General features: G+C 45.1%; 1 protein-coding gene and 1 long non-coding RNA gene across 4 annotated transcripts in view; one reads left to right on the top strand and one right to left on the bottom strand.

The window, feature by feature from the left end:
• Positions 1 to 11,570, top strand: part of LOC128344463 (uncharacterized) — a 47,682-nt gene extending 36,112 nt beyond the window's left edge. Inside the window, exons 3-5 of one of the 2 annotated variants that reach the window (XR_008315868.1) lie at positions 6,260 to 6,454; positions 9,009 to 9,160; positions 11,434 to 11,570. This is a non-coding gene — a long non-coding RNA (uncharacterized LOC128344463). The remainder of the gene's footprint in view (positions 1 to 6,259; positions 6,455 to 9,008; positions 9,161 to 11,433) is intronic. The other variant, XR_008315869.1, reaches the window with a different exon arrangement.
• DNMT1 (DNA methyltransferase 1) overlaps positions 1 to 14,595 on the bottom strand; it is a 52,869-nt gene that overhangs the window by 24,820 nt on the left and 13,454 nt on the right. For both annotated transcript variants that reach the window (XM_053294581.1, XM_053294582.1), the window contains exons 8-14: positions 12,596 to 12,647; positions 10,924 to 11,007; positions 10,651 to 10,760; positions 7,807 to 7,925; positions 6,904 to 6,996; positions 5,512 to 5,663; positions 2,743 to 2,930 (exon numbers count right to left, since the gene is read on the bottom strand). In XM_053294581.1, the coding sequence (XP_053150556.1) occupies positions 2,743 to 2,930; positions 5,512 to 5,663; positions 6,904 to 6,996; positions 7,807 to 7,925; positions 10,651 to 10,760; positions 10,924 to 11,007; positions 12,596 to 12,647 (798 nt within the window). The remainder of the gene's footprint in view (positions 1 to 2,742; positions 2,931 to 5,511; positions 5,664 to 6,903; positions 6,997 to 7,806; positions 7,926 to 10,650; positions 10,761 to 10,923; positions 11,008 to 12,595; positions 12,648 to 14,595) is intronic.

The following is a 14,595-nucleotide window of genomic DNA, read 5'->3' as shown; positions in this document are numbered from 1 at the left end:
AATGCATGTGGAAGGGGAAGGGGGCAGTGGCCCTGGCCTCAGCAGTGGGGGGTGGGGCGCACAGGAGGAGGAGCGCAAGAGAGTGTGGGCCAGTGTGGCAGCGGTGGGGGGCCTCAGGAAAGGAGGGGAACAAGAAAGAGCGTGTGGGCTAGTGCTGCGGCAGCAGCGGCAGCGGTGTGGCAGCAGGGGAAGAGAGAAAGAGAGGGTGCTTGCTCCCCTTCTCCTCTGCGTGCTCTCTCTTGCCGCTGCTGCTGTCACCACACTGGTCCACACTCTCTCTCTTGCTCCCCTCAGGGAAGGAGGGAAGCAAGAGAGCACATACAGGCTAGTGTGGTGATGGCACAGCGGCACGGGGGAAAGAAAACATGCCAGGGTGGGGGGCGAGGCAGGAGGAAGGGAGCAAGAGAGAGTGTGTCAGTGCGGTGGCAGTCGCAGGGAGAGAGAGTACGCGTGGGACGGCAGAAGGGGCGAGGCAAGCCAGGGGCCGCCACTGTGTTCTGGGTGATTCACGCAATGAAGAACAGTGCAGTAGGCTATTCAAAGCAGAGTTTTTTCAGTGGTGGCCCCCTACCTTTGGAATGCCCACCCACAGATGCTTCATCAGTCTCCCTCTTTGATTAGTTTTAAAAACATTTTAAAATCAGTTTTAAGTCCTGACTGCTTTTTATTTCAGTCCTATTTGTGTGTTTATCAAGTCTTACTGTCATCTGCCCTGAGCAGCAGCATGGTAGAGGGGCAGGACAGAAACATTTTTTAAAACCAAATAATTTACTGGCCCAGATCCTGACTGCGAGGGTGTGACAGGAGCCATTGTGCAGCTCCCCATTTCCATGTGCAAAAGCCTTTACCAGGCCTGCTCAATTTAGGCCCCCCCCCACTGTTTTTGGACTACAACTCCCATAATCCCCAGCCACAGTGGCCAATAGCCAGGGATTGTGGGAATTGTAGGCCAACATCTGCAGGAGGGCCCAAGTTGAGCAGCCCTGCTTTAGACTCTGGAGCGTTCACACATGGGGACAAGGGGAGTGGAGTGAGGGCTTCTGTCACACCCTTGCAGGGGCTGCAAGGGTGTGACAGAAGCCCTCACTCACTCCACTCCCCAGGGGCTGGAAGCATGGGTGCTTGGTTAGTCAAGATGTCAGCCTTCATGTTTATGTGGATAGGGGAAAGCTAGTTCACCCAGGTATGTGATTTTGCAAAAATACATCTGAGTGATGAAAACCACCAGCAATAGATAACCGCTTAGATCTAGCATTCACAAAGGTGGTAAGTCCAAGTCTGGGCTGTACCATTTCAGACTGCAAGGTAGGGCTCATATGACAGATGGCCCCATCATACAAAACTGTTTTCCCGCATACATAAGATCAATGTGTCAGAGAGAAGATTGGCTAGAACCCTGGCTGCAACGTCTAGTTTCCTCTATGTATCAAGGAATCTTCAGCCATCCAAACCCTCTTCTGAAATGGTCAGTCCAGACCGGTTTGCCACCCTGGTGAGACTTCGGTGTCGAGTCCTCTTCAAAGTGAGGACCGGTCAAGCTTTTAGAAAAGAATATTAAGCTCAGATAGGTTTTGTTTCCCCCCGTGCCAAGAACTTTACAGTGAGCTATCAAGGAACAGGGAGTCTTGGTTCCTGGTGGAAGTCAGAGAGCATCAGTTAGTGATACGAAGAATAACAGGTATCTGTGGGGACACCTGCTACCTTTGCAAAGATTGCCCAAGGCTAAGAGGGTACGTTTGCGGGGAGGCCAGAAGAGGAAATACTAGCTAGTTGTCTGGAAACTGCTACAGGCTGGAGGCCAGTCTGGGAAATCACTTCCTCTTTACAGCAGAGCAGCAACTTTGTGGCAGATATATAGACCTCCAGCTCAGTCTGCTGGTCAGTTCCCAGGCAGGGCATCAGTGCTATGCATTACTCCTTGCTCCTCCCCATGACTGTTCAGGCATGCAGGGAGAAGACGAGTGAAGCTGAAAGTGGGCTGGAAGCCCTGCCCCCACTCAGTCTGTCACTCACTCTCTCAACCCACTCTTGGTGCTTACAGTAGTGTTCATTTGAAGAGACAAATGATGTAAGCGCAACTGCATCCATTTCTGTGATCAGAAAGAACTCACGCTTACAGCGTTCTTCATGTTTACAGCAGTGTTTGAAGAGACAAATGCTGTAAGCGTGAGTGCTTTCTGATCACAGAAATGGAGGCAGTCATGCTTACAGCATCTGTCTCTTCAGGTCTAACACTAGTGTAAGCACAAAGAGCTGGAGGGGTGGGATCTCCAACACACTTTCAGCCTTTTAAATCTCTCTGAACACCTGAACAGGCCTTGCGAGAAGCAGAATTGTGCAAAATACAGCTGAAGACACTGTGCAAAAAGAAAAGTATAGAAGAGTTCACGATTTATACGGGTTGCAGAATTCTGCTTTTCTTGACAGAGTATTAATAATTTTATAAAGCACAGGAAGCACAAAGCCTTTACCTGAGCAAGAGCAGTTTCTAATGTAAATACTGTATTTAACCGAATCAAAGACAACTCTGAATTTAAGACCCCCTTTTTAAAAGGCTACATCTGTATTTACCTGCAAGGAAGACGACTCTGAATTTAAGGTGGCCCCCCGTTTTCTAACATAAAAGGACTTGGAAAAAGCCTAGCCTTTGATTCAGGTAGATACAGTATGTTGTTAGTTTGCCACAAGACAGGCACAGCTAGAAACCCTCCAGCTAGTCCTGTAGTGCACCTACAGCCATACCTTTTCCCCAAAGTGACTCCAGCCAGCTTAATCAGGTCTCTCATGCAGGGTGTGATAAGAACGGGAGGTTCATCACTGTCTCCTGCCTCATCGTAACTTTCCACTTGCTCCACCACAAACTGGGCATGCCGGAGGAGGGAATCTTCTGTGAAACGGTTGAAGTTCAGCCCAGCGGGAGGGACGGTGGTCTGAAGAGAATTATGTATCTATTTATTTATTTATTATATTTGTACAACGCCCCAAACTTCCATCTTTGGGTGGTTTACAGCAAAACAAAATAAATTAAAACAGAAATTAAAAGCTGAACACAATTTAAAACCACAAGTCTAGTTAAAAAGCTTGGGTGAATAAATGTGTATTTGAAGACTTTTTAAAAATTGTCAGAGATGGCGAGGCTCTTATTTCAGCAGGGAGCGCATGCCAGAGTCTCGGGGCAGCAACAGAGAAGGCCTGTACCTGTAAGCTGGTGGTAACTGCAGACAAACCTCTCCAGATGATCTCAATGGGCGGTGGGGCTCATAGCGAACAAGATGTTATCTTAAATATCCTGGGCCTAAGCTGTTTAGGGCTTTATAGGTTATAACCAGCACCTTGTATTTTGCCCAGAAACATATTGATAGCCAGTGTAGTTTTTTCAATATAGGAGTAATGTGGTTTCTCTGAGATGACCCAGAAACCAACCTGGCTGCCACATTCTGTACCAACTGCAGTTTCTAGACTATGTACAAAAGGCAGCCACCCATCGAGTGCATTGCAGTAGTCAAGTATGGAGGTTACCAGCATATGTATTACTGTTTTGAGGTAGTTTAGCTCAAGAAACAGATACAGATGGTCTATCAGCTGAAGCCGATAGAAAGCATCTCTGGCCACTGCCTCAACCTGAGGGAGAGGTTTGGGTCCAAAAGCTCTCCCAGGCTGCCCTAACTGTTCCTTCTGGGGAAGTGTGACCCCATCCAGAACGGGCAGATCAATATCGTCTCCCAAGTTCCGACCCTGCACAATAAGTACCTCTGTCTTACTTGGATTTAGTTTCAGTTTGTTATTCCTTATCCAGCCCATCACTGCCTCCAGGCAGGCATTTAGGGAGGTTATGTCTTCTCCTGATGATGTTGACATGGAGTAATATATTGGGGTTTCATCAGCATACTGATGACACCCTGCACCAAATCTCTTAATGCTCTCTCAACCATCTCCAAGCAACACCATCTGGAATCTGCCCAAGAGATAGGAGTGGAGCCACTGGAAATCTGTGCCTCCCACTCCCACCCCACTCAGATGGTCCAGAAGAATACTATGGTCTGTAGTAACGAAAGCTGCCAAGAGCTCCAAAAAAACCCAACAGAGTCACACGCCCTCTGTCAAGTTTCCTTTGGAGATTATCTATCAGGCTGACCAAGGTCACCTCCACCCCATAGCCCTCCTGAAAGTTAGTCTGAAATGGGTCTAGATAATCTGTTTCCTCCAAGATTGCCTGGAGCTGGGAGGCCACCACCCTCTCAATTACCTTGCCCAGCCACAGAAGGTTGGAGACAGGCCTGTAGTTGCTCAATTCTGAGGGATCAAATGCAGGCTTCCTCAGAACTGGTCTAAAAATTGCCTCCTTAAGACAAGAAAGCATTCTTCCCTCCCTCAGAGAAGCATTTATACCAGGCCCTCTGCAACACCCCACTTGCCAGATAGTCTAAGTCATGACACACAAGGGTCAAGAGAACACGAGGTAGGCCACACTGCTCCAAGCAGCTTATCCACATCATCAGGAGTCAAATTGAAACTGATCCAGCACAACCACATAAGAGAAGTTGCTCGACACCTCCACAATAATTGTGGTGTCTGAGTCTAAGTGGGCCCAAATATGAGAGATTTTATCTACAAAAGACAAACACATTACAATGGATAATTGATGGTTCCAAATTCAGATTCAAGGGAGGAGAAGCATGTACTAGCCCTCTCACAACCCTAAACAACTCTGCTGGGTGCAAGTTTTCAGATGTAATATAGGCAGAAAACAATTGTTTCTTTGCCACATGTATTGCCTAAGAATAGGGTTTTCAAATGTGCTCTATGTTGTAATTTGTCAGATTCAAGTACAGTCTTTCTCCATTTACGCTCCAGTCATCTACCTTGCTGCTTCAATTCCCGTAGTTCTTCTGTATACCAACGGGCCAAATTTGAAGTGGGTTAGAGCAGATGCTTAGGAGTGATCATGTCTACTGTCCTGGTGAATTTGCTGTTCCAGTTCTCCATCAAGGCATCAACGGAATCACCGGCAGAGCCAACACTAAATCCTTCCAAGGCTTCTTGGAATCCTATTGGATCCAATAACCTTGGGTAGACCATCCAAATAGGCCCCTCACCCCTGCAGAGGTAGGACATGATTGAGAATTCAACCTTAACCAGATGGTGGTCCATCCATGACAATGGGGAAATCACAGGCATCTCCACCCATGGAACATGACCCTGATCAGAGTAGAAGACCAGATCAAGTGTGTGACCAGCAACATGTGTTGGTCCTGAGACCACCTGAGATAGACCCATAGTTGTCATGGCCACTATGAACTCCTGAGCTACCCAGGCAAATTGGTCTCTAAGTGAATACTGAAGTTCCCCACCACCATAAGCCTGGGAGACTCCAATGCCAACTTTGAATCTTGGGAAAGAAAGGCTTGACTGGAGCCCAATACCTCTTTCATGATGGCAACATGAATATTGCAAACCACTATAATAAAAATTTGCTGGTTTCACACAGTTTCCCCCATCTTTCGAACTGACCTCAATCTTGTTCAGCAAGTCCTCATAGCTGACGTCAGGATTATTCTGCAAGAATTCGACAACGATTTTGCTCATGTAGATCTTCTCCTGCATCAGTGCAAAGATGGGAGCGTATTCTTCGCTTGGCTCCATCAGGATGTAATCCGCAAAAGCTAGAATGCAATGAAGATGTGTGGGCTTTTTAACTATATTGTGGGACTTGAGGTTCAAACATACGCTTGGGCACTTAGACAAGTCACCATCTAATAATTTAGGAACTACTTGATGGTTCCGACCAAGGAAGCCCATTCAGCCCCGTATTTCATTTCCAACAGCAGCCAGTCAGATGCATCTAGGAGCTCAGGAGGTGTTCTTCCTGTCTGTTCCCATCATTTGGTACCTGAAATATACACTGCCTCTGAACCTGGCGATTCCATTTAACTCTGGTTAATCATTGTTAAAAAATTATTATCCTTGAATTTGCCTAGTCCCTTTTAAAAGCCATTTAAGCAACTGGTCATCACCACCATTTTGGGTTGAAAGTTCAATAAATGAATGTACTAGGGTAAAGAAATACTCCCTTTGTCCAGAACCTACTGCTAATCAATTTAACTGGGTGTTCAAGTTCTAGTATTATGAGAAGGGGGTGGGGGGAAGTCTCCCTATCCACTCTACCACACTTCTTTGTATGGTGTTCTACATGGTGTTTGCCACAACAGGTGTAATTCTGGAAGAGTTCAGAACTAAAAACCTTTTGTGGATTTTCCAGGCAACATCCTCAAGCTGGAGCTGGCTAGAAATGAACATTCTAGTCATCAGCCTTTCCCGAGATATTTACATCGATCAATCAATTCCAACGCAATAATTTCCAAAGGAGCTTTCCCATGAGAACCATCCCTAAAACACTAGCATGCAGAAAACACTGTAGAAGAGACCCTCGTTCAACAGCCCGTGCATAACACAGGTATAATAATGACCACAGCTGCTGTGAGAATAAGCAAGGGGGATTCATATGCATTTGCTATGTACAAAGTTGCAATGGCAGGGAAGTTCTCCTGCATAAATTCCACAAATGGAATGGGAAACTAGCAAGAGCACTTCATCTCTTTGAAGCTCACATGCAACAAGTTCTCAGTGGAGTGTACCCCAACATTCTTGTGATGGTGGGGAAGTAGTCTAATAATAATAATAATAATAATAATAAAAAGCCATCAATCCAACACCTACCAGAATATGAGCTTTTCACACATATTCTAGTAGACACATGAACATACTCAGAATAGGTATCCCTCCATACACACTGCATTTTTGGTGTGCATTTGGGAGACCGATATGAATTTGAGAGGGCTGAGAGCACACAAGAGAAGACAGCCTGGAAACTCCATTATGGCCAGGTAGTTCTTCAAGCATTACCTGTGGTGAAGCCAATCAAAGCCTTCTCTCCTCCATCGAAGCCAGTGATCCACCATGCATTGATGGGACCCATTTTTCTGGCTCGGACACCACCTGAATCAGGGATGAGAACGAGCAGGAGATTAAAGACACTTACTGTATGACTTCCTAGATAGGCACCAGCAAGTATTCACACTTTTAAAAGACTAAAAATTCCAAACTAGGCCAGATGCACACATTTCACCACTCTAGCCTGAGAGATGATGGAACCAATTTGACTCCCTCAACCCCCACTCTCCCCGATTTGTGTTTGCCATAGAAACTGGAGTGCACAAGTGGGATAGATAAGAGCTCCCTTCCTTTTCCATAGATCCAGCAATCTACACCTAGGTCAAGAGGGAGGGAGCCAGCCAGCCAGCCAGCCAGCCAATGTGTCTTTGTCTTGTCTTAGGGGAGCCTCAAACATTTTGTTCCTTGATTTGGGGAGCCTTGTTAAGACAAAGCCCTGCCCTAAATAAACACCACACTTTACCGAATTAGAGCAGCCAAGCCAGAGTCTCTTCTGGTGACAAAACAAGCAGAACAGCAGAGTTCTCCTTGTCCCTTGAAAAATCAAAGGAATTCAAACACTGCTGTTCTTCTCCAGCTGAAGGTCAGAACGCAATTGCCTAGAAACCTCCAGCTGTTATTTTCAGCCATCTGGAGGTTTGTTGGAAGCACAAGAACTGACAGCTAACAGACCATTTTGTTTCCTTACATACTGCAAGTTGAGGCAACCAGTTTGCAGCACAACTCCCGAGCTTCCAAGATGATAGATGGATTTAGGCTTAAGATTCATACTTCCTGGGCCTGGAAGGGGCAGGCATTCTCCTAACAATCCATAAAGCAGCCCTAAGGAAAACACATCTAGTAGGCTACACTTACCATCAAGGCAAGGGTTATCATCATATATCGGCTTCACAGTACCACTGAAGTAGAGTTCAATATTCCTTTCTATCAGGCCGGTATCAAATGGACACAGGTGACCTTTTCGATCATAAACACTGTGCAGAGGAGACAACTGTGAGTCTTTGATAGATTATGTGTTTGGCGCTTCTTAAAAACCACCTACCCATTTTCAGTTTCCCAGAGTTGTTCACACTCTGCAAAGTTTTCAAAGCAGTTTACACAGAAAAAAACCCAAGCATAAATAAAATGGTTCCCTGTCCCCAAAGGGCTCACAATTAAACAAAAACATAAAAGGGAGACGATCCGGCGTCCCCCATCTCTTCCTGGCCATGTGGCGCGGCCGTTAATGGTGGTGATGCGAAAGGCAGCAAGCCTGGGGCTCTAGTTGAGAGTGGGAAACCCACTCTGCGCCCTCCCACTGGCACTAAAAATATGCCTAATAGCCTGATGGCGCTCCATAGGCATACAGAGGGGAAAGGGACGGGAGAAGAGATTTTTTTTTAAGCAGTAAGAGGATTAACAGCAGGGGGAGAATGGAGACAGGAAGACCATGGCGACAAACAAGAGGAAAGAGTGAAGATTTAAATAAAAACAAGATATAGTATTTACAGAGAAGTTATATGGAGATCTGCCTAGAAGCACAGCAGGACTAAAAGAACTGGGTGGGGTTATCTGCCCCGGGCTCTTAAGGCTAGTAAAACTTTTTAATTAGTCCTGCCTGGGAGCATGTGGGAAGAATAACCCACTCAGAGATGTCCTCGGCTCCAGGCAGCAGACAATCACCACTTTTAAGAAGGTGCCTCATTGCTCAGTTAGCAGGGTAAGGATGGCTAAGTGAGGATGTTTAAGAAAATGAATGGAGGTCAAAAGGCAGGAGCAGGAAGCCATGCAGGACATGTTTCCTAATCCTAGAGCTCTCTATAGACTCTGGGCATGAACCAGAAATACAACCTTGTACCTGCAGGCACGGTCCTCCCATTGGGAAGAGTGTCCTGCACAGTCAACCGAATGCCATCCGCCGTAGCTTGCACAGACAGGGCTCCTGATTGCAGTCATTTTCTGCACACTTCTTCAAAATAGCTCTTTACAGCCTAGAAAACTAGAAAACTTCTTCCCCAAACCTCCATAAAGTAAAAGTAAACATTCTGAGGAAGCCAAATTGTATCCTTTACATCCAGGAAGAACACCATGGCAAGAAGATTGGCCGGCCCCAACCATGAGCCAGAGCAGGAGCAGTTGCGGGGAGCTTGCTTCCTCATTGCCTGCCAGAACGAACACTCTGCTCCAGCTGCCAATTGCCATGAGACTGCACGGAAAAGCACCACTTTGGGTTGGTTTTGTGTTAATTGCTTTGGGGGGACATTTTGATCGAAAGGAAGGAAATAAATCTTCAAAACAGAGTTCAAGAACACAGAAGGCAAACAGCCATGGCTGCATACAGATACGTCCTTTACTGTCCACCCATCACTGCAGACAAACTTTCTGGCCAACCCCACTTTCCTAGCTGTATGTGGGGATCTGATCCTCTAGCCTTGTCAAAAGCAACAAAGATATGAAGGTGCCTTAAATCACACCAACTGGATTGGGCTGCATAATTGCAGATGCTACATGGGCAGGTGCCTGTGTCACTGGCACCACTTTGCCCACAGATCTCACAGCACATGGGCAACGTGCCCAGCCCCAGCAGAAATCACTAACCTCCCTGCCTGCTAATTCAAGGCATCCCATAGAGATCCTAGTAGCACATAGCCCCTAATCCAGGGCATGGAGACTTGCATGTCTCCGACACACACCATTTGAATTTGCCTTTCTTCAACACCACCTCTAAAATCTCCCCACCCACCCAATTCCAAACAGGCAACCACTGTACTTTTTGTAGGGATATGCATGAACCGGTCAGACAGTTTGGCAGCAGGGTGTGTGTGTGGTTTACCTTTAAGGAGCAGGGAGGGTGCCCTTACCCACCCACATTTCCCCCATTGGCACTGCTGCCAAAACCGCTGGTGCAGGACTGCTGCATACCTCCTTGCCACCCCTGTCAGCATAAAACCAGAAGTGCCTGCCACACGTGCATACGCATTGGGCACTTCTGGTTTTACGCCGACGGGGGCTGCAAGGAGGTACGCAGCAGCCCCACAGCAGCAGTTTGGGTGGCAGCGCCAGCAGGGGAAATGCGGTGTATGTGGGGGCAAGAGTACCCTCTTTGCTCCTTAAAAGATAACACCCCTGCCACCGAAAGTGCCAGTCCTGCAAACTGGCTCGGCAGTCTGGAAAAGGACCGCAGATCTAGTTTGTGCACATTCCTAACTTTTTGGCAGGTGATTATGTATAGGTTCTTGCATACACAAGCACAGAGGCGTAACAAGGCTGGAGTGGGCCCAGAGACAAAATTTTAAAATGGGCCCCTTGCTGATACACACACACACTTCACAATATATAGCCATGTGACTTGCCTCTGGAGGGGCCCCTCGAAGTGTGGGGGGCCCCGCAGGCAGCCGCCTCCCCTTGCCTAATCGTAGTTACGCCCCTGCACAAGCATGAATCTGTGGGTTGGAACTGAGTGGACATTAGGTCTGATCAGCAGCAGAGCAGACCCTTCGTGCTGCCCTCACTCTCTTGCCTGGCAGCTCTAGGCACTGACTCTAAAAGGACAGAACTAAGCCAGCTGCTCCTTGCAGAGTCCCTGCTTGAAATCTCCCAGAGAAAGAGAAGATCCCGCCCTCAACAACACTGATCCCCCAGATCCTCTTAACCCATTCTGCAGGTGTCTTGTGGTCCCTGCAAGGGGAGGCTGTCCCAATTTCACAGTTCAAGGCTTACCTGAAGGATGTCACTTTATGCTGGGGCAGGTCATCGTAACTCTCGAATCCATCTTCATTGGCATCAAAAATGGACAACCGTTCGTCTGTCAGCATTTCCGGTTCATCCAGCTAGGATACAAATGCATTCTGCATTCATTCCAGACACACGTTGGCTTTGAAAATTTGTGAGGTGCCCTTGACTTCAAAACTGAAGCGCAGGGTTAAAAATGGTATAATGCTATATTGCTGAGGCCAAGTCTTGTCTTCTGCCTCAGAAGGTGCACTGACTTACTGCATCATCGGGATCCCCCTGAAAGAACTTGAGGTCAGGGTCGTCCAGGTACTGTCTGCATTCAACACACTTGGGAGGCGTTGTCTAAAATGGAAGACATAATGGAAAAACGCCCTTATGAGCACACTGTCCAGGAGGCCCATAACAGAAACATATTAAGAGTTGGAAGGCTTTGGGCCAACATACTTTTGCATGTAATTAGCATAATATTTTTATTGTTTTCATAAATACTGTGCTCAGGTCACACTGCTATTTAATATGAGAAGCCACAATTTCTCTTAGATCCTGAGACATAACATTTCCATTCCCAAGCCATTATTTTATTTACTTGCTTTCTCTTCCTATATTCTCCAAATGTAATGGACCCAAGAGACATAGAACAAGCTAAATAATCATATCACCACACAATATACAGCAACCCACAGATCATCCTAACAGCACACTAAGAGCATTTTTTCACTCTATGTTATAGGTTTCCTCTGTACAAAAATTCTTTTTACTATTTTCCAGGTGCTGCCCAAAAGTTTGGGTTAGGTGGGCTCGCGAAGAAGGAAGTTCCACAGATACACAGATCCAGCACATAGAAGGTCCTACTCAGAGATATAAATGAACCTCACCTCCGGTGGTAGTAGTACTCAAACAATTCCTCCCTGGCTACATTTAGCTACATTTTCAAGATTATATATACAATAATAAAGCCAGAGACTTCCTCTGAAACCTGGAAAAGAGCCTCATTATTCTATCGCACCTCATCTAAGGGCAAAGACTTAAATGACCACTGCAACATCAGATAATATTGCACCAAAACTGAGGAGGCAATTTTAAACACATTGGTAAGGGACAGAACAGTTGGTTTAGAAAACAAAGAGCAGAGCACCACAATTCTTGAACAGCTGGCAACAAAGTTTCTCAAGCCTTCAGGAGACTTCAAAAAAGCAGTATGGAACTCCAGCCCATCACTCAAGTAAATTCAGGGAATCAGGAGTTGCACAGTAGCTTCCTAGAAGCATGCCTTGTGGAGCTACTTGGTGGTGAGGCAGTCCGTGCAGTTGAACCATGCACTTTTGCCCCTTCCCAGGATTGCTACTGCAGGGGTGGTGGCAGCCATGTCAATGCCTCATATCATGCCCAGAAGCAAAATATGAGCTTGGGGTTCTAACAGGCCCAGTTTTAGAAGTTGCTTCTGTAGGCGACTGCTATCTAAACACAAGGGGCATTTGGGGTAACTGCAAAGAGAGGCAATTAATACGTGTTGCAGTAAACCTGTCATGCACCATGGCTTCTTGCTATTTGAGAGGGAAAGGCACAACTATACCAACGTATAGTCTACTCCACTATTTTACCAATCAAAGCTGATATAGTAGTTCACATACAGGCTGTTTCAAACATTCTGGATTAATCTTCAAAACAACCTGCAAGTTACATTACTATTATACTGCCTTTTAAAAGATAGAAAACCAAGGCCAAGAGACTCGGGCCCAGGGCTATCATGGTAGATTTGAATTTAGATTTCCTATTTTAGTCATCCACCTGACAGATGCACCTATTACAATGCTTGTATTTTGAAAGTCAGAGATAACCTTTTTTGTTAATTGCATGATTCAGAAAAAGATGCCCAAGGTATTCATAACCAGATTTCTTTTTATTTGGGGTGGGTGGGTGGGTTACTTACTTTAACAGGTGGTATAATTTTAACCTGAGTAGCTTCTTCTTTTATCTCAGACCTGGGAGTTGGGGGGCAGGGAGAAATTAAAAACAAACATACACACACAGAGTTAAGGCAGGTTGTAGGATTACACAAGCTATTGCAAGATTAATGCCAAAAGTGCTCAGATAAGGTCAAATACTTTAACTCCAATTAATGCTTCAACTTGTTTTCATGTACAAATGAGTTTTCAGGTAATAATAATAATAATTATTATTATTATTCCAACTACAAACAGACAAACATCTGCCACACAATACACCAGATATAACTGTAGTCGAGAAGAAAGAAAAACAAGTTAAAATAATCGACATAGCAATACCAGGTGACAGCAGAATAGAAGAAAAAGAAATAGAAAAAAATCACAAAATACAAAGATCTACAAACTGAAATCGAAAGGCTGTGGCAGAAGACGACCAAAATAATCCCAGTAGTAATTGGTGCCCTAGGTGCAATTCCCAAACACCTTGAAGAGCACCATAGGGGCCACAGAAATCACTATCAGTCAATTACAAAAAACAACTTTACTGGGAACAGCCTATATTCTGCGACAATATCTATAATATTCGGAAGGGCGGTATAAAAATCGAAAAAATAAATAAAAATAAATAATAATAACAGCAACAATATTGATAATAAAATTCAACCATCCCAGGTCCTTGGGAAGGACTTGATGTCTGGATAAAACAAACCAGTCAATAACACCTGTCTGACTGTGTAAACAACAACATTAACTCGATTTCTATACCGCCCTTCCAAAAACGGCTCAGGGTGGTTTACACAGAGAAATAATAAGTAAATAAGATGGCTTATTTATAATAATAAGCATTTTATAGTGTTTTCACATGTTCAAAGCACTTTACAGGCATTACCCTGTTATTGTTACAACAACTCTGTAAGATATGTATTATCTCCATATTGCACCTGTGGAAACTGAGGCTCAGAGGGAGTGGCTTGCGCAAGGTCCCTTGGTAAGTTCACGATAGAGGCGAGATTCTAATTAGGGAGGTTTTTTAAATTTGTAGCTCAGTCTCTTTGCCACCATACTCTCAAAATGCCGATTTCTCCAATTAGCCAAATTTCTAGCCATTTAACATCCTGCACTATTTACATCCATACCACTGCTGTGAAGATGGGACAGAGATCAGCTGCTCCAATATGACATCTTCTTATACTGTACTGTACTGTTTTCTTGCTTTGGCCCAAGTGACAAAAATAATGAGCTGGTAAAGCACTAATCAGAGCTAGACCTTAGATCCATATTGTAAAGCTTCATGGTAAGTAAAGTGATATACTTGGAGACCACCTCCTTCTTTGGTCTAGTGTAGGAGCAATATTCCCAAGCTCTCAACCATAGTCCAGAGACTGGAACCATGCTGCAGGCTCATGAGCCCTCATCCCCCTCCCTTTCCTTTTTTTAGAGCTATTGGTGCTGCAGCATTATGACAACAGTACGGCAAGCTTTGAAAAGGATGTGGGGGGCAGATTTGTGCACAGGAGGGAGCATCTGAGCCCATTTCCTAACAACAATTTCTAACAACTTCCTAACAACAATTTCCTAACAACAATTTCTCTTTTATTATATCTTAAGTTTATTCTTTTACAATGTCATTGTATGAATAAAACATCCTTCTGCTTGGTTGCTTTTTGTAGGGTTTGGAATTTGAACAAAGCTTAGGAACATGACATCTACACTGGGCAGATGTCATGATAGGTCTTGTCCTGTCAGACAAAAGCAATGCCCCAGCTGCACTCTTTGTGTGTGGAAAGATCCAAATGCACCAGCATGGACAGAAATATTCTTGGTAGCTGCTTCTTTGCTTTAAAACTCCCTTCTTAAAAAGAAGCATATTTCGTAAAGCAGTGGAAGGCCCTTCTATTTAGGCAAACATTTAATAGCAAGATACTGAAAGTTTTTGTTTGTTTCAGATTGTTCTGTAGTATGTATTTTGTATTGTCTGCATTAT

The sequence above is a fragment of the Hemicordylus capensis genome, chromosome 2 (genome assembly GCF_027244095.1).
Source record: "Hemicordylus capensis ecotype Gifberg chromosome 2, rHemCap1.1.pri, whole genome shotgun sequence".
NCBI lineage: Eukaryota > Metazoa > Chordata > Lepidosauria > Squamata > Cordylidae > Hemicordylus > Hemicordylus capensis.
This window is presented reverse-complemented; position numbering and strand designations above follow the sequence as displayed.